At 51.9% G+C, this 27102-nt stretch overlaps 1 protein-coding gene and 1 gene segment (V, D, J or C); both read left to right on the forward strand.

Moving 5' to 3' along the window:
* LOC100300510 (T cell receptor beta constant 1) overlaps nt 1-16625 on the forward strand; it is a gene marked incomplete in the record, with an annotated part of 535695 nt that extends 519070 nt beyond the window's left edge. Inside the window, 5 exon segments of the mRNA XM_059885971.1 lie at nt 12083-12119; nt 14777-15166; nt 15843-15860; nt 16015-16121; nt 16395-16625. Of these exon segments, the coding sequence (XP_059741954.1) occupies nt 12083-12119; nt 14777-15166; nt 15843-15860; nt 16015-16121; nt 16395-16415 (573 nt within the window).
* LOC132345139 (T cell receptor beta constant 1-like) lies at nt 1380-7601 on the forward strand. The segment is given in 5 exon segments: nt 1380-1595; nt 5948-6337; nt 6747-6764; nt 6926-7032; nt 7359-7601. Coding segments are annotated over 5 exon segments (699 nt in total).
* Nucleotides 16626-27102: the final 10477 nt, after the last annotated feature.

Genomic DNA, 27102 nt, shown 5'->3' on the forward strand with positions numbered 1-27102 from the left:
TGCACTAAACATCTATTGGAGAAAGCAATGGCACCCCACTCCAGTACTCTTGCCTGGAGAATCCCATGGATGGAGGAGCCTGGTGGGCTGTAGTCCATGGGGTCACTGAGGGTTGGACACGACTGAGCGACTTCACTTTCACTTTTCACTTTCATGCATTGGAGAAGGAAATGGCAACCCACTCCAGTGTTCTTGCCTGGAGAATCCCAGGGACAGGGGAGCCTCGTGGGCTGCCGTCTATGGGGTCACACAGAGTCAGACATGACTGAAACGACTTAACAGCAAACATCTGTGCACTAGTGAAGGGAAAGGAGTTGGAGGGCAAGTGCAGAGCTGTGAGTCCTCCTGCCCTGAGCTGACATCACCTGCTCTGTGGATGGTCCTCCCACCCACCTCTCTATAAATGCCAGTCTGCACCTGAGCACAGAGAGTCCCAGAGGGGAGCCCTGATGACATAGGAGAGCTCCTCAGGGTGGCATCTGTTCCAGGAGGGGCCTCTCTGCCCCCTCCCCCATCACTAGCACCCTGCCCTTCCCCAAGCCCCTCCCCACTCTCAGTGTACCGAGTCTGTCTCCTCTCACCCCACTCAATCAGACCAGCCTCTGCCACCTGCACTTCCTGCCTCTGCCACGCAGTTGGAGGAGGGGCACCAGAGGAGAGGACATTTTTGTATCACAGTGTAACATTGTGGGGACTGGGGGGTGGGCACAATGATTCAGTTAGAGGAAGTACTTTTACAAAAAGCCCTGCCTCAGAAAATAGACCCATGCAGCTTATCAGGAACCTAGCCCCGAGCTTAAGATGGGGAGAGTGACTGGAAGAAGTCCCTGGAGCAGGTCCCTCTGTGGTCTCACAGGGACCTGGACTCTGATCACCTCTGCCTCTCCCTGCTCCACACTCAGCTTCCAAGGAACACGAAGAATCAAGCCATCAGAGTGGGATCTTCACAAAACTTGATCTTGGACAAAGTACTTGCAGTTGTGTTATTTGTTAAGCACTCACAACAACCTCCTGGTGAAGATATTAACCCATTTTTCAGATGGAAAAACTAAGGCCAGAGAGGTTACAGGTCACAGAAATAGTAGGAAGCAGGGTCTAGCCTGAAACACTTACCAGTCCAGCAAAACCTCCACCCCTAGTGCCTCTTCCAATTTCACCACCATGTCAGCCCCCAAGTCAAGCTCATTCTCTGCAAAATTGGGGGTGACCTCATGTCCAGACCACTTCTCCACTAGTTCTGGAGGCAGATCGGGAGAGAGAAGCCAGGGAGGAGAAGGAGGGTGGCCCCAGACTGTTCCAGGGGAGGAGGGGAAGAGGGAGGAATTCTTGCTAGCCCCTTCCCACTGTGCTCCTATGAGGAGCAGCACTTCGGGCCAGGGACCAGGCTCATTGTGCTAGGTAAGAATGCTTCTCCAGGGGGAGGGAGGGTGGAATGCCCAGACTAGATGATTCCCCCAAACCCTGGCTTTGGGGGAGTGGGCGCTGGAGCCTCCCCGGCTGCTCTCCGAGAAGGCAAAGTTTGCGCCTGGGTCCCCAGGGCTGTGTGAACGCCGTGCAGCTGTACTTTGGAGCTGGTTCCAAGCTGACTGTGCTGGGTAAGGAGGGCAGTTGGAGTCCCTAAGCGTTCCCTCGGGTGGGATGCAGAAAGGTGGGCAGCTGCCATCTCCCTTCGGGGCTGCGCTCAGGGTCGGTGGGGACCTGGGCTGAGTCTGGGCATCAGAGAAGGGCAGCGCTGGTTTTTGTCCTGGGTCCCCGGGCTGTGAGCCAAAGCACTCAGTACTTCGGCGCGGGCACCCGGCTGTCGGTGCTAGGTGAGCGGGGACGCCCCCGGGGACCCGGGGGATGAGCGGCGGGTTTTTGCGCGGGGCTGGGGGGCCGTGACTCAGAGACGCTGTACTTCGGGCCGGGCACGCGGCTCCAGGTGCTAGGTGAGTGCGGGCGGCGCGCCTCGATTTTTTGTGGGGCGCCCCGGCATCGCCCTGACCTCTGGGGCCGGCAGCGGGCTGACCGCGGTGGGCGAGAGTCCGCGCGCTGGCCGCGGGCGGCGGGGTCAGGGCGGGTCGGATCCGGGCGCTTGGTCCTCTCCCTGGCTGGTGCCGGGCTCTGGGACCCGGAGGGCGAGCAGCTGTGCTCTGAGGGGTTTGCTTGCGGGACTGGGACTCTGTGAGCCAGTGAGCGGTATTTTGGCGCCGGCACCAGGCTCACGGTCACAGGTGAGATCTGAACGCCTCCCTGCCTTCTCTTCGCGGCCCCTCTTGTCCCCGGAGATGGGTGGGGTGGGCTGGAGCGTGTGGCCACGTTGTCCACCTGTGGAGTCAGCTCTACAAGGGATGAGGGGCCATGATTGGGGTTCTCATAGTCCTGGAACAGAGAGGTAGGGCAAGGGGGGCTTTAGTCTTTTTGTTTTTTCCCTGAGATATTAGGGACCTTGTGAACCATGGCGAAAAAGAGAATTTATTAGGACTCTGAGAGCTGCTTGATTGGAGAAAAAGACTGAGGAGGGCGATCTGGGCTGAGAGGAGAGTAGAAGTGGGTGTAGCAGCTGCAAAGGGGAAAATGAGCTGGGGGTGGGGGGCAGGAACAGGCAGGATTGCGGCCAGGAGGGTGAGCCCCCTGCAGAGCTGGCTCCAGGCAGGAAGAGATGCAAGCTTCCACTGAATCGGCCAGGAGGAAAAAGATGATGGAGGAAAGTGGAACAGAGACTTGAAAGAGACAGACAAACACGAGGCAGTGAGGGAAAGAATCCAAACAGGTGAGGGTTCGTTGATTTACTGTTTGGAAGTTTGGATTTAAATTTAGGTTTCGAACCTCTTCCTCTCTTCTTAAGTCCAGACCCCTGCCGGCTAGGCTGTGTGTACAGCACACGCGGGCTGAGTGGGAACCTGGGCTACTGGGGGCATTTACTCATCATATGGAGCTGCCTCACCGCACCCCCGCCAGCCTGAAATTCCCCTCCTCACACCAGGTCTTCTAGGTTAAACAGCCAGATGGTGCAGGACACACATTCAAATAGACATATTTTCCTGCTGAGACCAGGAACATTCCCAAGGGGATCTTAGCGCTGGAAAGGGATCTTCAGTGTCACCTGGTGATGGAAGCACTGAGCTTCCAGAGGGGAACGACCCCTCAATACTGATGTGTTTACTGGATGATATGGTAACAGCAAGTGTCTGTAGTTAGACTGGTTTGGTTGGAGCCAGTGGGACTCCGTTCGAGGTGTTTGTTCCCAGTGACAGCTGGGTTCCTGTGATCAGCCGGGGTGGAGAAGAGCAGGAGACCTCAGAACAGGTACACCTGGGTCCCAAGCCCTGGTCCTTTAATGATCTGATGACCTTGGGCAAGTGAATCTGTGGGAAACTTCCCTTGGATTGAAAATCATCAACAAGACCTACTGCTAACACTGCTCTGAGGCTTACAGGAGTAGCTGTGTGGGGAGTATCTTAGAGTATCTAGCAGACCTGTTGTAATTCAAGGGTCTCCCCCCGACCCTCCCCTAGGCAGTCACTGGGGCAGCAGGGGAACCCAGTGCCAATGGAGGGGCAGGATTAGCATGGGAAAGAAGCCTGGCTATATGTAAGAAGTGAGCTGGGAGCAGGACAGGTAAACTTCAGAGTTCTGTCTGAGGCTGTCCAGCCCGCATCCAAGCACACACCACCAAAGCTCACCAGGACACACACAGGTGCACCCACATGGGTGAGCCCACCCACGGGGACTCACCAACAGGGAGGGGAAACTGACTTACCCCTCATCGTGGGGCCATGTAGTCAGTGCTTCAACATGTATGGAAGGTCCTGCTTCCTTCTGTGCAGCACATCAACATCACAGGGGGCATCGCACATGGCTCAAAAATGTGTCTGTAATTTTCCCAGTAAGTGCTGAGTGTTTGCTGGGTGAGGGGGTCAGAGGAGTCAATTCTGTAAGGCCACTGGAGGGCTGGTAGAACCCCAGAGGCAGGGACTCTGCAGGAGGGTGAAGAACCAGGCCGAGCGGCGCAGAAAGCCTGATGGAGCCAGTGCAACAAGGCAGGACATTTCCATTTCAGCTCCGGTCCGCCAGGAAAGTCCTCGGGACAGAGGGACAGTCACAAGGTGGGAAGTGCAGCACAGGGCCACCGGCCTGATGGAAGGCAGAGAGTGAAGTGAAGCGAAGTCGCTCAGTCGTGTCTGACTCTTTGGAACCCCATGGACTATAGCCCACCAGGCTCCTCTGTCCATGGGATTCTCCAGGCAAGAATAGTGGAGTGGGTTGCCATTTCCTTCTCCAGGGGGTCTCCCTGATCAACGGATCGAACCCAGATCTCCTGCACTGCAGGCAGATTCTTTACTGAATGAGTACCAAAGAAGCCCAGAGCTACCTCAAAACGAACACCTAAGACTTTGTTTAAAAAGTTATTTAGAATTTCACAGTGGTGACACCAGCACATTATATCAAGCAGGGGGGCCTTCTAAGTGTGGGGTCCTGTGTGACTACACAGTTCACACTCCCACGAAGCCAGCTCTGAGGTTAAGTCACGTCCATGGAAATAGCAAGTGTCAGAACTTTTTGTTTTAATCTTCCAGGCTAAACTACATCTCTTTAGAATGAGATGTCTTCCATTTAACAGAATTTCTCAGAAACAAACAAAAACAAATCAATACAAAGCAAAGAACAGGATACAATAAAGGTTTAGAGGGTCCAGAAGCAATAAGATAGTCAGATGAGAAGTCCTCAGGGGCTTTAACTGGAATGCCTTCACCTGGGACCCTCCGGGATGCCACACACCAGAGGCTTAGCTGGATCAAGATTGCTCTGATGACCTCAGATGCATACTTAGGAAGCTAGCCAGTAGGGAAAAGTAGAACATATGGAATCAAAGGGGCAAAGAAAGTTGAAGATGCCTGAATTTAAAACAAGGTGAGACAGCAATTTCTCTGAGCTGAGGCAACTCAGAGGTACCTGGAGGCAGAGGAATGGCTAGGTTGACCTGAAGCACTGGAAACAAAGAAAACCTCCCATTCTGATGAGTATGCCCTAAGACAAATGCTGACTTCACATGAGTATGCAAAAATATAGTATCAGTACATTGCCATCTGAAAAAATAAAAAACATCCATCAAATAACTTCCTTATCCCCAAGTCATCTTACTGGTCAGCCCCTCAGGCTCACTCCCAGCAGAGGGCAGGGCTTTCGGCATCCATGGATCAGGTCATGTCCACCCCCGCTCCAGACAGTCAGTGTTGACTTCTCCCTTCACAAGCAGGAAAAATGATGCAGAGACATCCAGAGACTACTATCTAAAGCCACTTCCAAGCTTCAATTCTATTATTCATGTTCCATCCAGTGCTCTATTTAAATAACTACCATATATTATGGTGAGAAGCAGAGAAATAAACTTCCCATGTTGAATAACAAAACAATAACATAAGAGAAGAGAATTTGCTCAGAGGTTGGATCATGCCATTTGTAAGGCCATCTTTGGGGCTGGAGACACAGGAGACAGGCCTGTGGCAGGGTGAGGACGGGCACAGGCAGGCAGAGGGAGGCTGAGCACACAGGCGTGGGGTGGTGACTCCCAAACAGGCAGGCCATACTGCTTGCGTGCACCCTCAGTCACTCAGTTGTGTCCGACTCTTTTGCGACCCCATGGACTGTAGCCCGCCAGGCTCCTCTATCCATGGGATTTCCCAGGCAAGAACACTGGAGTGGCTTGCCATTTCCTTCTCCAGGGGATCTTCCCAACCCAGGGATCGAACCCACGTTTCCTGAATTGGCAGGTGGATTCCCTCTGAGCCACCGGGGTAGCCATATTGCTACATGATTTTATTTTAGGATGACCCTGTGGCCCCCTTCCCTTCCTTCTCACACTCATGTACTCATACACGAAAACAGAGACACACTCACACACACAGCCCCTACCACGCCCAGCCAGCTCTCAGGCCAGTCCTGGCCCCCACCCCTGTCCTTCCAGATGATCTGAGCCGGGTCCACCCGCCCAAGGTGGCTGTGTTCGAACCCTCGGAAGCAGAGATCTCCCGGACCCAGAAGGCCACGCTCGTGTGCCTGGCCACAGGCTTCTACCCCGACCACGTGGAGCTGACCTGGTGGGTGAACAGGAAGCAGGTCACAACTGGGGTCAGCACGGACCCTGAGCCCTATAAGGAGGACCCTGCACGGGATGACTCCAGATACTGTCTGAGCAGCCGGCTGAGGGTGACCGCGGCCTTCTGGCACAACCCCCGCAACCACTTCCGATGCCAAGTCCAGTTCCACGGGCTCACAGACCAGGACCAGTGGGAGGAGCAGGACAGGGCCAAGCCAGTCACCCAGAACATCAGCGCCGAGGCCTGGGGCAGAGCAGGTGAGCCAGCTGGGAGGGAGTTAGAGCCGACGGAGGACAGATCAGGGAGAGGAGCGGGAAGGCAGAATGAAGAGTGGGGGGAGCCCAGCAAGAGGGGGGACAGGGCACCTCTTGGGGTGAACTCCTCCCCCAGATCCAGATCCTCAACCCAGCTCATCTATGCTGGCGGGTCCCCTCCCTGCCCACCTGCACAGCTCAGGGTCCCAGTGGTGGGTCTCCATCCCCTCCAGTGCTGCCTCCTTCCATGACTCTGAGGATGCTGTGGCCACATTGGCACAGACAGCGCTGGGACTCTGATCAGAGGCTGCTCTGAGCCTGGGGGTCAGTGCTGACTAAGACTGATTTAGTTTTGAATCGGGTTTAGAAGATGCAGTCTCTCATCCATTTCCCTCCCCCTTTTTTCTTTCAGACTGTGGTGTCACCTCTGGTGAGTAGCCCTCTGCTTCTTTGTCTCCATCTCTATGGTCATTGCTCTGGAACCAGAGACAGAGAAGCCATGGACACTGGTTGCGGGGGAGGGTGTAAAGCGGGTGGAGGCCAGAGATACCTGCTCACAGTTACCTACCTGCTCTCCCTTCCTGCCAACAGCATCTTATCAGCAAGGCGTCCTGTCTGCCACCCTCCTCTATGAGATCCTGCTGGGGAAGGCCACCCTGTACGCTGTGCTGGTCAGCGCCCTGGTGCTAATGGCCATGGTAAGGAGAGGGCCAGGATGGGGCAGGCAGGTTGGAGAGGACACTTGAAATGCAACAACACAGACCTAGGAATGTAGAGACCCCACCAGGACCAGAGGTGGGCAGAGAGGAAGAAGGGGTTCACCCACATGCCTCAGAAGACCCCTTGCACCTCTGTGATCAAGTGGAAGAGCCGTGCTGGGCGGGAGAAACTGGGGTCACCAGAAAACCCAATGGCTGGATGTTGGGAGGAGACCTGCTATTTGTCTTGTCAGTGGGACACCTGGCTTCCTCTCGGTCCCCAGCACTCCTGGCTCCTTGTAACCCTCACACTTTCTCTTCCTCAGGTCAAGAGAAAAGAGTCCTGAAGCCAGCTTCCGGCCTGTTACTGCCCTGATGGGAATTCTGCTTTTCCCGTTCCTACCCAGTGCTTCTGAAGAGCTGCCCTCATCTCTGGACTCAGCCCAGCGTCCACGGCCATGTGAGGGTGCCCCAAACTCTCAGGACCAGGATCTCCCTAACCCAGGGCAGACCCTAGGGGGACTGAACTTCTGAACCAATAAAAATGGCCTGTTCTGGCTTGACTCTGCCTTGTGAGTATCTAGATATCTCTTCTGTCCATCTCTGAAGTCCCATGTGACTCCAGTCAGGGCACAAACTGGAGCTCTTCAAGGAGAGTCCCCTGCTGTCCTCTCAGGTAGGAGGTGTCACATGCTCCTCCTTGTCAGGGAAACTTAAGGACGTGTGAAAGGGGGTGACTGGTGAAGAGAGAGGCTTCCTCTGGAGAAGTCTAGAGAAATGGCAATGTTGCCTCTAGGAACTTGCTGTCCTACCTGGACAAAGGTGCTCTGAGGAAGAGCTGAACCACACAGGTGTGCCCACTGCCAAGTGGTCATGACCCCAGAGTGCTCATTTCAGCTCTCTAACCAGGAGCATTACTAGGCTTCCTTCACCACCAAAGAGTGTTACCAGCTGGAAAGAAGAAACATCACTGACTTGGAAATCCCTTCTCAGTAGCAGATGTGTCTCCAGGTTAAGTTACAAAGCTAGTTATAAATTTCACTCAAGTGAATTACGTAGACGTGAAAATGTCCCCGATCACTCCTGTGCTGTCACTCGGTCGTGTTTGACTCCTTGTGACCCCATGGACTGTAGCCTGCCAGTCTCCTCTGTCCATTGTAATTCCCAGGCAAGAATACTGGAGTAGGGTGCTATTTCCTACTCCCGAGGGTATTCCCAACCCAGGGATCGAACCCTCGTCTCTCACGTCTCCTGCATTGGGAGGTGGATTCTTTACCACTGTGCCACCGGGGAGCCCTGCAGGATACCTGGGAGGAAGCCACCTGCGAGGATAGAAAATAAAGCACCTAAAAACAAGGGTCAGCCCTCTTGCTAGTTCTAGAAATCCTTCCAAAGCTCTTTATTGTCACACAGTCACTATGGTGATGCAATCCAATGTCCTCAGGATGGTATAAAAGACCCACTATTGTCCTCCGCCTCTTTGTCCCCACTCACCCTCACTCCAGTACCCCTGAGCCTTCTGAACCACTGGCTCTCAGGCAATCCTGCACTCCTGTGCCTGGAACGACACCTACACAAACTCCCACTCATCCTTACAGACTCAGCAGTGACATCTTCCCCAGCTAGTACCCTTCTCTGGAGCATCCTTGCCCCTTACTCCATGAGACTGAATGAAATGCCCTCTGTGTTTTGCTGTCACAGTGCCCCGTGCCCACTTCCTTCCTGCTACTAACCTCACTTGATGGAAACTACCCCTTTTGTTGTCTGACACCCCCACTTGAAGGGCACCTTAAGGACCAAGGAGTATTTTATTACAGTATCTTTAGGATGTAGCATAGTATCTTGGTTCAGTGTACGCACCCAATAAATCATCTTTAAAGAAATGAATAAATCAGAGAGCTCACCCGAAGTGACCCAATTCAGGAGCAGATATCACCTTCAGGCCTTCCTGCAACAGACAGTGACCACCCCCTGCCCCCACCCCAGGCCTGCAGCACACAGCCTCTCAATCTATTGCATGCATGCATGCATTCTAGCACGAGTGTTTGCATATATAGCAACAAGCATGCATACATATTTGTCAGCATGTGTGTATCAGCAGAGTAGACTACATATTGAGTACATGTCATTGCAATGCTTTTCATTAACATTCAGGAAAATGAAGATTACTGAGCCACAGCCCCCAAGAAGTTTCCCTATTCTTTAGGGGGATAATTCATGAGTACAAATGCTTAACATACAGCAGCAATGTCTACACTTAACACTTGAACAGCAGCAATGTGAGTTGTGTACTGAAACGCAGGCAGAGGCTAGCACTCAGTTTCTGACTGGGACCATCAGGGGAGAGTCTAAGAAGGTAGCCAGCTCTTCACAGGAAGAGTTGGTCTCAGTTATCCATGTGGGAGAGAGTTCATGAGAGCCAGAGGTACGAATGGGATAGGAAAGTACAGGGTCAGGGACTTCTGGTCCTTGCACTCAGCGGGCTGTGAGGTTCAGAGATGACAGTCATAAATCTGTAAAGGCAGGTTGGGGCTTCCCGCTTGGACAGTGGACTCTATCCTTGTCGAAGCATGAGGCGGGCATATAATAGACGTGCACTAAACATCTGTGCACTAGTGAAGGGAGAGGAGTTGGGCCCCATCCAGGAAGCCAAGGGCAAGTGCAGAGCTGTGAGTCCTCCTGCCCTGAGCTGACATCACCTGCTCTGTGGATGGTCCTCCCACCCACCTCTCTATAAATGCCAGTCTGCACCTGAGCACAGAGAGTCCCAGAGGGGAGCCCTGATGACATAGGAGAGCTCCTCAGGGTGGCATCTGTTCCAGGAGGGGCCTCTCTGCCCCCTCCCCCACCACTAGCACCCTGCCCTTCCCCAAGCCCCTCCCCACTCTCAGTGTACCGAGTCTGTCTCCTCTCACCCCACTCAATCCTCTGCCACCTGCACTTCCTGCCTCTGCCCAGTAGTTGGAGGAGGGGCACCAGAGGAGAGGACATTTTTGTATCACAGTATAACATTGTGGGACTTCGGGGGGGGCCACGATGATTCAGTTAGAGGAAGTGCTTTTACAAAAAGCCCTGCCTCAGAAAACAGATCCACGCAGCCCACTCAGAACCTAGCTCCCAGTTTAAGATGGGGAGAGTGGCTGGGAGAAGTCCCTGGAGCCCGTCCCTCTGTGGTCTTGCAGGGACCTGGACTCTGATCACCTCTGCCTCTCCCTGCTCCACACTCAGCTTCCAAGGAACACGAAGAATCAAGCTGTTAGAGTGGGATCAAGAACCAGTGCTTTCCATAAAACTTGCTTTTTGAGAAAGTGCTTGTCGCTCAGTCACTAAGTCATGTCCGACTCTTTGCGACCCCATGTATGGCAGCATGCCAAGCTTCCCGAGTTTGCTCAGACTTACGTCCACTGACTCAGCGATGCCTTCCAAGCATCTCATTCTCTGTTACCCTTTTCTCCTCCTGCCCTCAATCTTTCCCAGAATCAGGGTCTTTTCCCATGAGTTGTCTCTGCATCAGATGTCCAAGGTATTGGAGCCTCAGCTTCAGCATCAGTCCTTGCAATGAATATTCAGGATTGATTTCCTTTAGGATTGACTGGTTTAATCTCCTTGCTGTCCAAGGGACTCTCACGAGTCTTCTCTGGTAGCACAGTTCGAAAGCATCGCAGGTGTAAAATTCATTAAGCACAACAATCCTACGGGAAAGATATTATCCCATTTTTCAGATGGAGAAACTAAGGCCAGGGAGGTTACAGGTCACAAAAGTAGTAAGAGGCAAGGTCTAGCCTGAAACACTTCCCAGTCCAGCAAAACCTCCACCCCTAGTGCCTCTTCCAATTTTACAACCATGTCAGCCCCAAAGTCAAGCTCATTCTCTGCAAAATTGGGGGTGACCTCATGTCCAGACCACTTCTCCACTAGTTCTGGAGGCAGATCGGGAGAGAGAAGCCAGGGAGGAGAAGGAGGGTGGCCCCACAGTGTTCCAGGGGAGGAGGGGAAGAGAGAGGAATTCTTGCTAGCCCCTTCCCACTGTGCTCCTATGGGGAGCTGCACTTCGGGCCAGGGACCAGGCTCTCTGTGCTAGGTAAGAATGCTTCTCCAGGGGGAGAGAGGGTGGAATGCCCAGACTAGATGATCCCATGAACTCTAGCTTTTGGAGAGTGGATGCCTTACCCTGTCCCTGCTGCATTCAGGAAGGCAAAGTTTGCGCCTGGGTCCCCAGGGCTGTGTGAACACCCAGCCCCTGTACTTTGGAGCTGGTTCCAAGCTGACTGTGCTGGGTAAGGAGGGCAGCTGGGGTCTCTGAGTGTTCCCTCCGGTGGGATGCAGAAAGGCCGGAGGCTGCCCATCTACCTTCGGGGCTGCTCTCAGGGTTCGTGGGGACCTGGGCTGAGTCCGGGCTATCCGGAGAGGGTAGCGCTAGTTTTTGTCCTGAGCCTCCGGGCTGTGAGCAACAACCCTCTGTATTTTGGAGGGGGCACTCGGCTGTTGGTACTAGGTAAGTGGGGTGCTCTGGGGCGCTAGGAGAGAAGTGGGGCGATCAGATGTCAGTAGGGTCGCTGGACCGATATTTTTGTGCTGAGCCCTGAGGCTGTGAGCACAGACACGCAGTACTTCGGCGCGGGCACCCGGCTGACGGTGCTAGGTGAGCCGGGAAGCCGCCAGAGACCCCGGGGGATGCGCGGCGGGTTTTTGCGCGAGGCTGGGGGGCCGTGACTCAGATCCAGTACTTCGGGCCGGGCACGCGGCTCCTGGTGCTAGGTGAGTGCGGGCGGCGCGCCTCGATTTTTGTGGGGCGCCCCGAGGCTGTGCTTTGCAGGCGCCGCCCTGACCTTCGGGGCCGGCAGCTGGCTGACGGTGGTGGGTGAGTGTCCGCTGGCTGGCCGCGGGCGGCGGGCGGGACGGGAGGCGGCGGGGTCAGGGCGGGTTGGATCCGGGCACTTGGTCCCCTCCCTGCCCTGGAGCTGAGCGCTGGGACAGGGGAAGCGAGCGGGAGCCTCTGGAAGCTGCGGGGGGGTTTGAGTGCGGGGCTCTTCTTCCGTGTTCCTATGAGCAGTATTTCGGCCCAGGCACCAAGCTCACGGTCTTAGGTGAGATCTGGACTTCCCTCCTTTCGGCGCAGCCCCTTGCTTCCCCGGAGATGGGTGGGCTGCGCTGGGGCTGGGGCGCCTGGCCAGTTATGCCTCTGGGGGGTCCGCTCTGCAAGGGAGGCGGGGAGTATTGGGTAGGCGGTACTGGGGAGGGGTACTCTAGTCCGGGAACGCGGACAGAGGGCAAGGGGGGTTTCAGTCCCTTTTTTCCTGGGGTATTTGGGGACCGGGCGAGCAATGGAGAGAGGATTAATTAGGACTCTGAGACTGGCTTGATTGGAGAAAAAGACTGAGGAGGGCAATCCGGGCTGGGGGAAGGGTAGGAGCCGGTGTAGCTGCTGCAAAGGGGAAAATGAGATGGGGAGAGGTGAGGCAGGATGAGGTCAGGATGCTGGGCCCACTGCAGAGCCCAGCTCCTGGGAGGTGGAGATGCAGGCTTCTGCTGAAGGGAGAACCAAGATGACCAGCAGGAGTGGAGAAGAGACATGAAAGAGACAGACCCACCGGAGATAGTGAGGGAAAGAATCAAGACGAGTGGGGTTTGTCGATTTACTGTTTGAAAGTTTGGATTTAAATTTAGGTTTCGAACCTCTTCCTTTCTACCTAAGTCCAGACCCCTGCTGGCCAGGCTGTGTGTATAGCACACACGGGCTGGGTGGGAACCTGGGCCACTGGGGGCATTTACTCACCAAATGGAGCCCCCTCACCGCCCCCCAGCCTGAAGTCTCCCTCCTCACACCAGGTCGTCTAGGTTAAACAGCCGGATGGTGCAGGACATACATTCAAATAGACATATTTTTTTCTTCTGAGGCTGGGAACATTCCCAAGGGATCTTAGTGCTGGAAAGGGATCTTCAGTGTCTCTTGGTGATGGAAGCACTGAGCTTCCAGAGGGGAACAACCCCTCAATACTGGTGTCTTTACTGGATGATACGGTAACAGCAAGCGTGTCTGTAGTTAGACTCATTAGGTGGGATCCAGTGGGGCTCCATTCGAAGTGTTTGTTCCCAGTGACAGCTGGGTTCCTGTGATCAGCCAGGGTGGAGAAGAGCAGGAGACTTCAGAACAGGTACATCAGGGTCCCAAAGCCCTGGTCCTTTAATGAGCCAGTGACCTTGTGGGAGTGAATATGTGTGCATAAGTCACACACCCAGGAAGCCAGCCCTGAAGTCAAATTGTTGTTGTCATCATTGTTCAGTCGCTAAGTTGTATCAGACTCTTTTTCGACCCCATGGACTGTAGCCCCCACCTCCACCCCCCATCCAGGCTCCTCTGTCCATGAAATTTCCCAGGCAAGAATACTGGAGTGGGTTGCCATTTCCTTCTTCAGGGAATCTTCCTGACCCAGGGATAGAACTGGTATTTCCTGCGGCTCCTGCTTTGCAGGCAGATTCTTTCCCACTGAGCCACCGGGGAAGCCCATCCATGGAAATGTGGTGTCACAGGAACTTTTTTTTTTTTTTTTCATTTCTTTCAGCCTAAACTAGATCTCTTTAGATTGAGACGTCGTCCCTTTAACAGAGTTGCTCAGAAACAAACAAAAAAATCCGTATAATGCAAAGAGCAAGATGAAATGTATGTCAAGAGGGTCCAGAGACAATAAGCCAGTCAGATGAGAGGGTCACAGGGGCTTTAACTGGAATGCCTTCACCTGGGGCCCTCCGGGATGCCACATTCTAGAGGCTTAGTTGGATCAAGACAACTGGGAGCAGAAGTTGCTTGATGATCTCAGATGCATATTTAGGAAGCTTGCTGGTAGGGAAAAACAGAAGATGTGGAATCAAAGGGGCAAAGGAGGTTGAAGATGCTTGAATTTGTGATCTGTCCGAGCTGAGGCAACTCGGGGTACCTGGAGGCTAGGAATGGCTAGGAGACATCAGAAAGAAAAAAGCCTCCTATTCTCATGAGTACATCCTGAGACAAAAGGCTGTCTTCATGTGAGTGCACAAAAATATGTCATCTGTATGTTGTCATTTGAAGAAAAAGCCTCAGCCCCATAATGAGCCCCTTAAACTCAAATCCCCTCTACTCCTCAGCCCCCCAGGCTCACATATAACTAACCCAGCTGATGGCAGAGGCTTCCTGCATCCTTATGTCAGGCCATCTCCACCCCTATTCTGGACAGTCAATGTTGGGATGCTTCCTTCACAAGCAGGAAAAATGATGCAGAGACATTCAGGGGTTGTCTAAAGACATGTTGGTGGGCAAAGTCACTGTCAAGCTTTGACTTCTATTATTCTGGTTCCAATCCAGCTCTCTATTTAAATAACTAATACAAATTATGATGAGAAAAAAAAAGACAGGTAAGTTTTTCTTGTTGAATAAGAAATCAAATAACATGAAAGAAGAAAAATTGCTCAGATGTCAGGCAGTGCCATTTGTAAGGCCACCTTAGGGGGCTAGAGACAGACGAGACGGACTTGTCGTAGGGTGAGTACAAGGGACAGGCAGGCAGAGGGAGAACAAGAACACAGGAGTGGGGTGGTGACTCCCCAACAAACAGGACATACTGCTACCTGATTTTATTGTAGGATAACCCTGAGCCTCCCTTCCCTGCCTTCTCATACTCATATACTCACAAACACACACACACACACAGCCCCTACCACACCCAGCCAGCTCTCAGGCCGGTCCTGGCCCCCACCCCTGTCCTTCCAGATGATCTGAGCCGCGTCCACCCGCCCAAGGTGGCTGTGTTTGAACCCTCGGAAGCAGAGATCTCCCGGACCCAGAAGGCCACGCTCGTGTGCCTGGCCACGGGCTTCTACCCTGACCACGTGGAGCTGACCTGGTGGGTGAACAGGAAGCAGGTCACGACTGGGGTCAGCACGGACCCTGAGCCCTATAAGGAGGACCCCGCGAGGGATGACTCCAGATACTGTCTGAGCAGCCGGCTGAGGGTGACCGCGGCCTTCTGGCACAACCCCCGCAACCACTTCCGATGCCAAGTCCAGTTCCACGGGCTCACAGACCAGGACCAGTGGGAGGAGCAGAACAGGACCAAGCCCATCACCCAGAACATCAGCGCCGAGGCCTGGGGCAGAGCAGGTGAGCCAGCTGGGAGGGAGTCAGAGCTGACAGAGGAGAGATCCAGGGACAGGAGCCGGAAGGCTGCACACAGAGTGAAGGGGTGGCGGGGGGGAGCCCAGCAAGAGGGTGGACAGGGCACCTCCTCAGGCGAACTCCTCCCCCAGATCCAGATCCTCAGCCCAGCTCAGCTGTGCTGGTGGGTCCACTCGCTGTCCGCCTGCACAGCTCAGGGTCCCAGTGGTGGGTGCCCATCCCCTCCAGTGCTGCCTCCTTCCATGACCCTGAGGATGCTGTGGCCACATTGGCACAGGCAGTGCTGGGACTTCAGAGGCTGCTCTGAGCCTGGGGGTCAGTGCTGACTAAAAGCTAGCTTAGTAGGTCTTTTTCATTTATTTGTTTTGTTTTAAGCATCTCAAAATACCACGTATTTATTCTTGCATAGTTTTAATGTATCAGGAATCTGGGCATAGCTTAGCTGGCTCATTTATCTCAAGATTCTACAATCAGATGTCAGCCAAAGCTGGAGTCTTATCTGAAGGCTCAGCTGGGGCAGGATCCACTCCCAAGTTCACGTGGTTGTTGCCGAGATTTAGCATCTTGCCAGCTATTGGACTGAGGAAGGCTGGCTTAGCTTTGAATCTGCTTTAGAAGATGCAGGCTCTCATCCACTTCCCTCCCCCTTTCTCTCTTTCAGACTGTGGCGTCACCTCCGGTAAGTAGCCCTCTGCTTCTTTGTCTCCATCTCCATGGTCATTGCTCTGGAACCAGAGACAGAGAAGCCATGGACACTGGTTGAGGGGTAGAGGGGGAGGAGGCCAGAGATACCTGCTCACAGGTACCTACCTGTTCTCCCTTCCTGCCAACAGCGTCTTATCAGCAAGGGGTCCTGTCTGCCACCCTGCTCTATGAGATCCTGCTGGGGAAGGCCACCCTGTACGCTGTGCTGGTCAGCGCCCTGGTGCTGATGGCCATGGTAAGGAGGGGGCAGGATGAGAGGGTGATGAAAGGAAAGTGTGGAGCATCATGCAGGGGAGCTGAGGGGTATCGGAACTGTGTCCTGACATCTCCGTGGAGTCACAGTGGGGCTGCAGACTGGGGAGAAAGTACAGAGATCATCGCAGACAGAACGCGGCTTTGAAGGATGGGGAGAACCCTCCCAAAAATCAGACCCCAGAATCAGCATCCTCTGACCCAGTCCTACTGTTCCATGGCCCCTGGCATCCTGACGACGTCCTCTCTTCCTCAGGTTAAGAAAAAGGATTCCTGAGACCAGCTCCAAAAGTGCATCCCGAGTCATTCTTTATCGTGGCCCTGGATTCTCCTTAACATCTTTCCAGTCTGTGTTCCTCAAGAGTTTCTCTCTCTCTCTCATCTCCTTCCTTTACGGATGTCTGCCCCTTCTCTGAGCTTCCCTGCAGGTGGAGTGCCGCACCCCAAACCTGAAATTGACTGAATCAATAAAAGTGTCGTGATGGGCTTGATTGTGTCCAGGAGTGTCTGTGGTATCCTGCCCTTCATTGATCTACCTCTGATTTGGGGAAATCACCACCCCTCAGGCTCGGTAAAGAATCTGCCTGCAGTACAGGAGACCCAGGTTCAATCTCTGGGTCGGGAAGATCCCCTGGAGAAGGGAATGGCAAGCCACTCCAGTATTCTTGCCTGGAGAATCCCAAGGACAGAGAAGCCTGGTGGGCTACACGGTCCATAGGGTCACAAAGAGTCGGACATGACTGAGTGACTCACACACGCGCATGCGCGCGCGCGCGCACACACACACACACACACACACACACACACAGGCATATGGAGTGATAGATCCTCCCCTCTGACCAGTGCCGCTTCCTCTTGTTCATCTTCATGGGATGCTGTGGTCTACATCCAGGCACTCTGGGCCCCCATGGGTAGGGCTAGTCTGAAGGGCAAGAAGTTGGGCTCTGGAAAACCTGCATATTGAGGGCAGATAATGGCTCAGATGGTAAAGAATCTGCCTGCAATGCAGCTGACCTGAGTTTGGGTCTGCTGGGTGAAGAAGATCCCCTGGAGAAGGGAATGGCTGCCCACTCCAGTATTCTTGCCTGGAAAATTCCACGGACAGAAGAGCCTGGCAGGCTACAGTCCATGGGATCACCAAGAGTCAGACAGGAATGAGCAACTAACACTTTCACTTTTTTCAAGAATCAATGGAGGGGAATCATAACCCCCACCTCAGTGCTGGACAGAGGACGGGGCCGCCTTTGGGTTGGAATGTCTGGTCATTTCTCAGTTCCAAATTCAAGTTTCACTTTCTGTGCATTTAGGGTTTATCTTTGTTTCTTAACACTTCCACCTTATCTGGTTTCAGAATTTGGGCTTGAGATTTAGTTCTACTCTGCCGGTCTGGGTTAGAATCCTAAAGACAGCATAGAGCTGAAAACACTGAAGCATTAAACCTGGAGATTTCAGAGGCAGGACACCTGGGGGCAGACATGGGGAGAGGGTCCAGGGTGCTATCCCCTGGGGGCAGACATGGGGAGAGGGTCCAGGGTGCTATCCCCTGGGGGCAGACATGGGGAGCGGGTCCAGGGTGCTATCCCCTGGGGTCAGACATGGGGAGAGGGTCCAGGGTGCTATCCCCTGAAGCCCTTCCAACAGAAGCTCCTTCTCACACTGGGATGGAGGCCAGGCCACCCTAAATGGAGCGTGTTGAGTGCAGACAGCTCTTCGGGGAGACAGTTCTCTTACTGGGGCAAGTGCGACCTGCAGGTTACAATCCCTGTGGTAGAACACTGCGTCAGACATGGGGCAGGGATGGGGAGGGAGGAGAGGAATGCCATCAGGGGACAGAGGCAGACCAGTGAGAGGCCCTGGGCAAGTTAGCTGAGGCAGAATGTCGGGAACGAGAGAAGTTCCGAAATCTAGAGGATGGTGGGAAAGATGGAGTCCTCATCACCTGCTTTGTTCCAGGCTGGGCCCTGGCACACGCGTTGTCCCAGCCAATCCCCACACCATCCCACGAGCAGGTATTTAAAACAACTTCATAGGTGAAGAAACTATGGGTCAAATGACTGGTAGGCTGTGAAACTGTAGCACATTCTTCTAAAGAGGGCAGATTAGGAGGCTTTGCCCAAGTGGTGACCAAGAGCATGCGGTCGCTCACAAAACCTCTGGGTGATCCTAGAGCAGGTGCTCCTGAAGGCCAGGGCAGAACCCACAGCAACAGACTGGGGACACCTTGAATCCTCAGCATGTATATTCCTTAGCACTGCTAAGAACCACACACCTGATGCTTTAAAGCAATCGAAATGCGTCCTCTCACAGTTCCAGAGGCCGAAAGTCAAAATCAAGGTGTTGGCAGGGCTGCACTCCCCTCCAAAACTCTCAGGGAGAATCCTTTGCTGCTTCTCCCCAGTTCTGACAGCTCCTAGCCTCCTGGGCTGAAGGCAGCATCACCCCCACCCTCTGTCTCGGTCTGCATACATCCTTCCCCATATCTGTGTGCAAGTTCCCTCCTTTTACTTACCAGAACACAAGTAGCTGGATCTGGGACACACCCTCAGTTCAGAAGGATTTCATCCCAAGAGTCTTAACAAATTACATCTGTAAAGATCTTATTTCCCAGTCAGGTCACAGTCTGAAGTTCTGGGTGGGCGTGAATTTGGGGTGACATTACCCATCCCCCTAAACTGCGTATCAGGAACGGGAGATGAGGGGTTCTCTGGACCTGACGCATACAGGGCAGAAAGGACATGGCCCCAGTGAGGGATGGCCTGGGAGGCTCATCACATGCTTATAACTTCCCAACAGTCAGGAGTATCTCGAGATTTCTCAAACCACAGACAATTTTTTTTTTTTTTAATTTGCCATTGCTATTGTTGTTTGCTTGTTTTGGTGGTGACTTTAAAAAAATCCCAGAACAAAGTTTAGTCTCTAGACCAGCACCCATAAAAGCAGCACCTTCCACGCTTTAGACACGTGGTGGTTCCTCACAAGGGTCAGACGGGGAGATGAGCAGCTACACGAGGAACAAATGCCTTGGAGAGAACAGGCTGTTCTGTGGATCAGGAGTAGTGGACTGAGCAGGGAATGCTGGAGGCAAGGGTTTGCGCAACAGACCTGTGAGGAGAAACCTGACCAGCTGTAGGGACGAGATCGGGGTGCGGGGGGGAGAGATGGCTCTGCGGGTTCGGTGGCTGTCATCTTTGGGGTGCTAGAAGCAGTGGTATTAGCAGGTGGGAGGATGGGGGGGTTGATGGTGGGCACCTGGGGTGTGTCAAGGTGAGGAACGAATGTCCTCTGGAGGATGCATGACTTGGTGCTTGTCACCTTCTCACTCCTGGAAACATCGCAGAGATGGAGAAACTCCACATGGGCCCACCCTCCCTTGACCCAGGGAGGCCCCCCAAACATTTACAGTCCTTTCCTCATCTCTCTCAGACAACCCTGCCCCCAGCATTCAATTCACAGGCACTGGGAAGTTAATCTCTTCTTCCTCTGCCTCTTTCTCTAGAATCTAAAGAGATCCTTCTGGATCAATTTTAGTCAACCCCTCTTTTTCTTCCTCAGGTGAAACTGAGCACAGATGGCTTAGATACAGGGCAGTCACACTGCTTATTGTGCAAATGGGGATGCTACTGAGGGAGAAACATAAGACGCTGGGACAGGAGGGGTAAGCCAGGATGGTCCTGGCAAACCAGGACCCACGGCCGCTCCAGTCAAAGGGGCTCAGGGGGAGTTTCTGAGACCAGAGTCATTTCTGGAATGGTAAAGCAATTCCTCATTGACCTGGGCCTGTCAACTTTTCCAATCTCAAAGCTAATCCAAGACTCATTCTGTTAGGGAGATTTGTGGGCAGAGTGTAGACCAGGGGCAAACTCCACAAGTCACACACAGCCCAGGGGCAAAGCATGCTTATTGATTGAAGAGACTTACAAGCCAAGCGTCTCTAGAAGAATCCTGTGATTCTCCGGGTTTTTGCCGTTCCAAGGGCACAGCTGGACTTCCCATGGGTAGCTCTCAAGGAGAGGAACCTCAACCCTGTGACTTTTAGAGATTTCCTCAGAAATTAGGCGAGGAAGGAAAGCATCCAGCTGGTCCTGGTGGGGGACAGGAATCCTGTGGGAAGGGCGCTTGAGTCCCTGTCACTTGCCCGGAAGAAGAATGTTCCTATTAGCACAGTTCAGTTCAGTCAGTTCAGTCACTCAGTCCTGTCTGACTCTTTGCAACCCCATGGACTGCAGCACACCAGGCCTCCCTGTCCATTGCCACCTCCTGGAGTTTACTCAAACTCATGTCCATTGAGTCGGTGATGCCATCCAACCATCTCATCCTCTGTTGTCCCCTTCTCCTCCCGCCTTCAACCTTTCCCAGCATCAGGGTCTTTTCCAAGGAGTTATTTCTTCCCATCAGGCGGCCAAAGTATTGGAGTTTCAGCTTCAACATATCCAGTGAATATTCAGGACTGATTTCCTTTAGAATGGACTAGTTGGATCTCCTTGTAGTCCAAGGGACTCTCAACAGTCTTCTCCAACACCACAGCTCAAAAGCATCGATTTTTCGGTGCTTAGGTTTCTTTATAATCCAACTCTCACATCCATACATGACTATTGGAAAAACCATAGCCTTGACTAGACAGACCTTTGTTGGCAAAGTAATGTCTCTGCTTTTTAATATGCTGCCTAGGTTGATCATAGGTTTTCTTCCAAGGAGCAAGCATCTCTTAATTTCATGATTGCAGTCACCATCTGCAGTGATTTTGGAGCCCCCTAAAATAAAATCTGTCTTGGTGGGTGATCTGTTTCCATTGTTTCCCCATCTATTTGCCAGGAAGTGATGGGACCGGATGCCATGATCTTAGTTTTCTAAATGTTGAGTTTTAAGCCAACTTTTCCACTCTCCTCTTTCACTTTCATCAAGAGGCTCTTTAGTTCTTCTTCGCTTTCTGCCATAAGGGTGGTGTCATCTGCATATCTGAGGTTATTGATATTTCTCCCAGTAATCTTGATTCCAGCTTGTGCTTCATCCAGCCTGGCATTTCACATGATGTACTCTGCACATAAGTTAAATAAGCAGGATGACAGTACACAGCCTTGACGTACTCCTTTTCTGATTTGGAACCCGTCTGTTATTCCATGTCCAGTTCTAACTGTTGCTTCCTGACCCTCATACAGATTTCTCAGGAGGAAGGTCAAGTGGTCTGGTACTCCCATCTCTTTCAGAATTTTCCACAGTTTGTTGTGATCCACACAGTCAAAGGCTTTGGCATAGTCAATAAAGCAGAAATAGATGTTTTTCTGGAACTCTCTTGCTTTTTTGATGATCCAGCGGATGTTGGTGATTTGAACAATGGTTCCTCTGCCTTTGATAGTTCGGTTAGTAAAGAATCCACCTGCAATGCAGGAGACCCCTGTTCAATTCCTGGGCCTGGAAGATGCTCTGGAGAAGGGATAGGTTACCCACTCCAATATTCTTGGGCTTCCCTTGTGCCACAGCTGGTAAGGAATCTGCCTGCAATGCGGGAGACCTGGGTTCGATCCCTGGGTTGGGAAGATCCTCTGGAGAAGGGAAAGGCTACCCACTCTGGTATTCTGGCCTAGAGAATTCCATGGACTGTATAGTCTCCATGGGGTTGCAAAGAGGCAGACACGACTGAGTGACTTTCACTTTGTCACTAACAAAGGTAATAAATGTATCTTTATTCCTATTTTAATAAATTTACAATAAAGGTGAGCCCAAACCACTTCATATTACTACTGTAAGGATACAGGGGAAAAGATAATTGATATTAATTATAGATATTCAAAAGCTACCTATTTCCATATACAGACTGTAATTAGTGTAAGTTTTTGTTTAATACAATCTGCAAGTTCACTTGGTATCTCGGTATCTCATGCATAAGCCACCCGTATGTAAGCCAGTGATATTAGACTACCTAGATCCTGGGTAAAATTTACTCTGATTACCATCTCCAGTTTGTCCTTTGTCATTTTGTAGTGCTTCTCCCTTACTTCCTTGAAACTTTCTTGCTTCCTGGAAAGACATCTTTACATAAGCTCCATAAGGATAAGAATCTTTGAACAATGCATAGTACATAGTAAGTGCTCAATAAATCTTTTATGAAAAAATTTGAAAAAAAATCTGTTTTCCCTTTATAAATCCTTATCAAATAAGATGATGAGATCTGGTACTATAAATCCCACTGACTGCTTCTTAAACTTTCATCACCAAGTTCCCTTTGTCCATGTCCATGGAAATGGCCCTGTAGCCATATAGGAAGAAGACTCACAGTGCAGAAGGCCACCAAGCCTGGCAACAACAGTAACTGCAATTCATTCTTGCTACTTGGGACAGAGTCCCACAGTTTCCAGAAAGGTGGTCTCTGGGCCTTGAGACCCCATAATGTGACATGTCATCCTTCCCATCCCGGCCACCCAAATAAAGCATTTTCTGCCTCAGTCTAGCATTGGATATCCTCCCCTCCCATCCTGAGGACTTTGTTCTCTTGTGGATCTGAAGTCCCTGGGTGCTTAGCCACCACGCTCTTTGCCTCTCCTGGGGACTGACTGTGGCAGTGCTTGGTTGAGTCCTGAATCGCCGCCCTGCAACACACATGTTCTTTGCTCACCATAGCCCTCCTTCAAGGTCCCACTGTGTGTCTTTCTCCTCTCTCTCCATCAATTGTTGTACCTGGACTCCTAGGAGGGCTTCTTGGGGAAATGGGGTCCCAGAGATGTGGATGGGTCTATACATCAGCAAACAGAACTGAAAAAGAGCCAACAGCTATGACTATTTCCACTAAAGTTTCCTCTACTTATCTCAGCTGACCTCTGTTAGTGTGAGGGCTGGTCTTGACAGGAAGACTGCACTATAGGACTTCCCATTGACCCACCCCCACCACAACATGCCCAGACTTGCTGACATAAGGAAGTGGATTTTTAAATAGTGACTTGATAGTGATCCTGAGTGTGACACCCCTACCCAAGCTGTAGGTCACTCCAGTAGCTGCTGCTCAGCCTGCTGTACCCTCACTCCCACCATGGGTCTTGACCTTGACTGGATCTTGGAATCATAGATACTCTGGTGGTAAAGAAGCATAAATTGCAGAGTCTTGAATTCCCCCTGGTTATGCTTGATCTGTCCCGGGACAGAGAACTCTCGACCTGTCTGGATAGGTCACTTGATCACTGGACAGCACTATGAAGAATTTTGTCCGCTTTAGGTTTCCATAAATCTCATTGTCGTGCCAAGCATTGGTCATAATTATACTCTTAAGAAAGTTCTTCTTAAGACAACTAGCATGCCCATCTCTAGTTGAGTCCGCGAATCTATGAGAGACAGAACAAGCAGAACCTTTAAAAGTCTGACTTCGCAGAACGGAAAAAGGATGCAGTAGATAGATGAGAACATTGTGACAACAAAGAACACGGACGTTAAAGCCAAAGAGACACAGTTCCAAGCCTTAGATCTGCTTTTACAAACTATGTGATCTTGGGCAAATGACCACCTCTGAGACTCAGCTTTCCTGCCTATAAAATGGGCCCAATCACAACCCCAACTTCGTAAGGTGATTTCATCTTATTTAATTCACACAACAGGAATAGCTGTTATCCACAGTGTCAATAAATATTAGCTGCTATTATGATAATTATTAGTCTAAAACTTCGTTTCTCAAGCTAAACATTTCCAGTTCTCTCAATTTTTTGTCTCATATGGCACAGTTTTGAGTACTCCTACTCTCTCCACAGCCAGCCACTCTCTTCTGCAATGTTTCCATTTGTTTCTATCTTCCTACTGTGCTTTTCTGACCTACAGAGGGGCAGAGGGAGCTGCACTTCCTGTTCACCATAAGTTCTACTTTGGTCCCGTTAGGCCAACTCGTCAGTGTCTGCACCCACTCACCCCATTGACTCACAGAGCTCACTTTTGACTCAAACCCCGAGTCTTCACCACATGCACTGCTTGTGAACACATGGTCCCTTTCCTGTGTTCAGGTATTCGGATTTCTCTCTTTTGTTGGGCAGGGGGAGGGGCAAGGTGTCAGGGAGTGCTTGACTTTATCACGTTTCTTCAGCTCATCTCTGCAACTCTCTAGTTTCTGCAGGATTCTAACTCTGCAGTTCCTCATTGTTACCTCCCCATCCTCAGGCCACCTCAGATCTGATCATTGTAACTTGTTTATTCTTACACAAGTGGTTAGTAAAATTCATAACAAGATCACTGTTTAACATTCAGTTAACATTCCCCTAAGCTTTGCCTGAGATCCAGGAGCTGCTAAAACACAGGGCTTTGGCTTCTGGCCCTCCATAGCTGCATAGCATGGACAACTCATTTTTCTTCTCTGGGCTGCAGTCGCCTCCTCTGTGAAGTGAGGAGACTGGATAAAGTGATCTCTAAGGAATCTGGAGCTCTGCTCTTCAGATTCAGTGGTTCAAAGTCTATAGGCCCTAAATCACCATGATAAAGGTAATTCAGGCAATCTAAATGGCACCCCACTCCAGTACTCTTGCCTGGAAAATCCCATGGACAGAGGGGCCTGGTGGGCTGCAGTCCATGGGGTCGAGAGGAGTCGGACACAACTGAGTGACTTCACTTTCACTTTTCACTTTCATGCATTGGAGAAGGAAATGGCAACCCACTCCAGTGTTCTTGCGTGGAGAATCCCAGGGATGGGGGAGCCTGATGGGCTGCTGTCTATAGGGTCACACAGAGTCGGACACGACTGAAGCGACTTAGCAGCAGCAAGCTCTTCCCAGACACAAACCATTCACATGCATGACAGTCTCTGACCCAGGAATCCCAGAGTTAACTAAAGGCACCTGGAGCCCTGGCACCTGGAAAGAGGCCCAGCTCCTTGAATGAAGAGAGAAAAAAAAAATTGTGTTTAAAGGAGAATGGGCTTGAATCAAAGGCCAGGAAGTGAAAGCAGCAGGTTGGGGTCTTTTAGAAGACAGCGAGGGAAGAGATGGGGTGTCTGAGGCCAGCGCTGGCTGTCAAGCTGTTTATCTCTGAGTAAAATCAGTATAAGCAGCAACAGCCACACACCTGCCCCAGCACTGTCCCGGGGACTCACAACAGGATGTGGTCTGACATTTACCAGGTCCTGCATCTGGGGCGCCTGTGAAAGTCCCTCCCCCACCCCCCACCTTCTGAGCTTCTCCAACACCACGCTTACCACATCCTGCCTCACCCTCTTCCCATGCGGTCCTTTCTGCCTGGGCCTCTGGTGAGCACCCAGGCAGTGGAAATAGAACTACAGTGGGAGAGGGGAGGGTCTCTGGAGGGAGATCCAGGCACCTCAGCTGCACGTGCAGACCCCCGCCCCCAACACAACTCGCACACCTGCTGGAGGTTACGCCCTACATCAGAGGCTGCAGGGAGCATCTTGGAGACACCGAAGGAGGCAGAGCAGCTGCCATAACTGCTGGGACCCCACTGGGGTGCCTTCTGGCCCCACATCTCTCAGGCAACTCCCTCCCCCCACCCTCCACACACACCCTCCCACTTCCTTCCACTCATCTCAAGAGTGGGTGCTAATGACACAGAGGAAAGGGAGCCCTAGGTCATCAACAGACTGAGAAAGGGACGGTCCCTGGCTCTCTGCGCTGGTGTCTGTGTGCCCTAGGGACCGGCTTTCCCTCAGCATCGTCCCTACTGCTGAGGCCTTGTGGGTCTGTGTGATGGGCAAGGTCCATCCCATCTGGGCAAGAGGAGGAAGGAGAACACAGCCCAGAGAGAACAGAAAAACACTCAGCCATACACAACACCTCCAAGGAGAGAACGGGACACAAACGGATAAGTAACAGGGCAGATGTGCTTTGCAGCAGCTCAAAGAGCCATAGCATCCTTAGCTCAAAGCGTGTAATCCTGGGCACAACCAGGAAGTCACCCAATTTTATCTCATTAGCTTCTCAAACCAGGGCCTTCCCCAGATTCCCCAAGCCACTTAGAGCCCCCAGGGTCTCTCCCTATGAATCCCACAAGTGGCTAAGATCCAGATGTGAAGGGAGTTCTGGCCACCAGCCTGTGGCCCTGGATCTTCCACGTGCCAGTGGCCGGGGAATGACACGTATGGGAAGAATTGTCCGGACACACCTATAGAGTCAGAGTCAGGGGTACTGGAAGGTCTGCTCAAAAGAGACAGTCCCATCTCTCCAAAGGGGTGAGTGAAATTGGTGAATTCCAGGCAGGAGAGCGCATTTCTGAGTAGTAGCCTCTGTCCTGCGCTGGTTTCATTTGTCTCCTGACATTACAATGGTTGTAGATTTCTGATGCCCAGTTCCCATAACTGCAGGAAGCAGTTATAGGAATAGGACTCTTCTTTAGGAATGGGGCAGATATCATGGCAGATAGTAACTTGTTCTGATGAATTTGGATGGCTTGTAGGCCTCTCCTGATCTAGCCTGCCTTTACCAGTGAATGCAGTCCTATCTCTCTATTGCCCTGTGTTGTGATCCGGACTGCTTCCTCACTTTCAATATTGATGGAGATCTCCGCATTTCTATTCAAACTGATTCTCCTGCTGGGAGTGTCATTTTGCTTATCTAAATACTAGCCTCTCCCCAAACTCAACCTCGAGATAAAGTTCTCTCCTTCTGAAGCTTTCCAGAACTTTTCTGAATTTCTTACAGAAAAAATCTGTTTTAGACCTTCTACCAACTCTCCTTGAATAGTACAACACCCCTTGAGTAGTAGTGAGTCCTGGAACACCTCACTGTTAAGAAGCATTCTGGGTCTACATAAAGGTCCAGCAGAAAACATGACTGAACAAGAACAGCATAGGGTACAAGTTTCATATTTTTACTATTAAAGTATATTTAGCCCTTAAAAATACTAGTAATTACTATAGAGTTTGAATTTAAGAGAGTTTTTTTTAAAAAACAAGTCTTTCAGGATTTCCCTGGTGGTCCAGTGGTTAAGACTTTGCCTTCTCATGCAGGGGGTGTGGGTTTCATCCCTGAGATCCGACATGCCTCATGACC

This window comes from Bos taurus, chromosome 4, assembly GCF_002263795.3.
Source record: "Bos taurus isolate L1 Dominette 01449 registration number 42190680 breed Hereford chromosome 4, ARS-UCD2.0, whole genome shotgun sequence".
Classification (NCBI taxonomy): Eukaryota; Metazoa; Chordata; class Mammalia; order Artiodactyla; family Bovidae; genus Bos; species Bos taurus.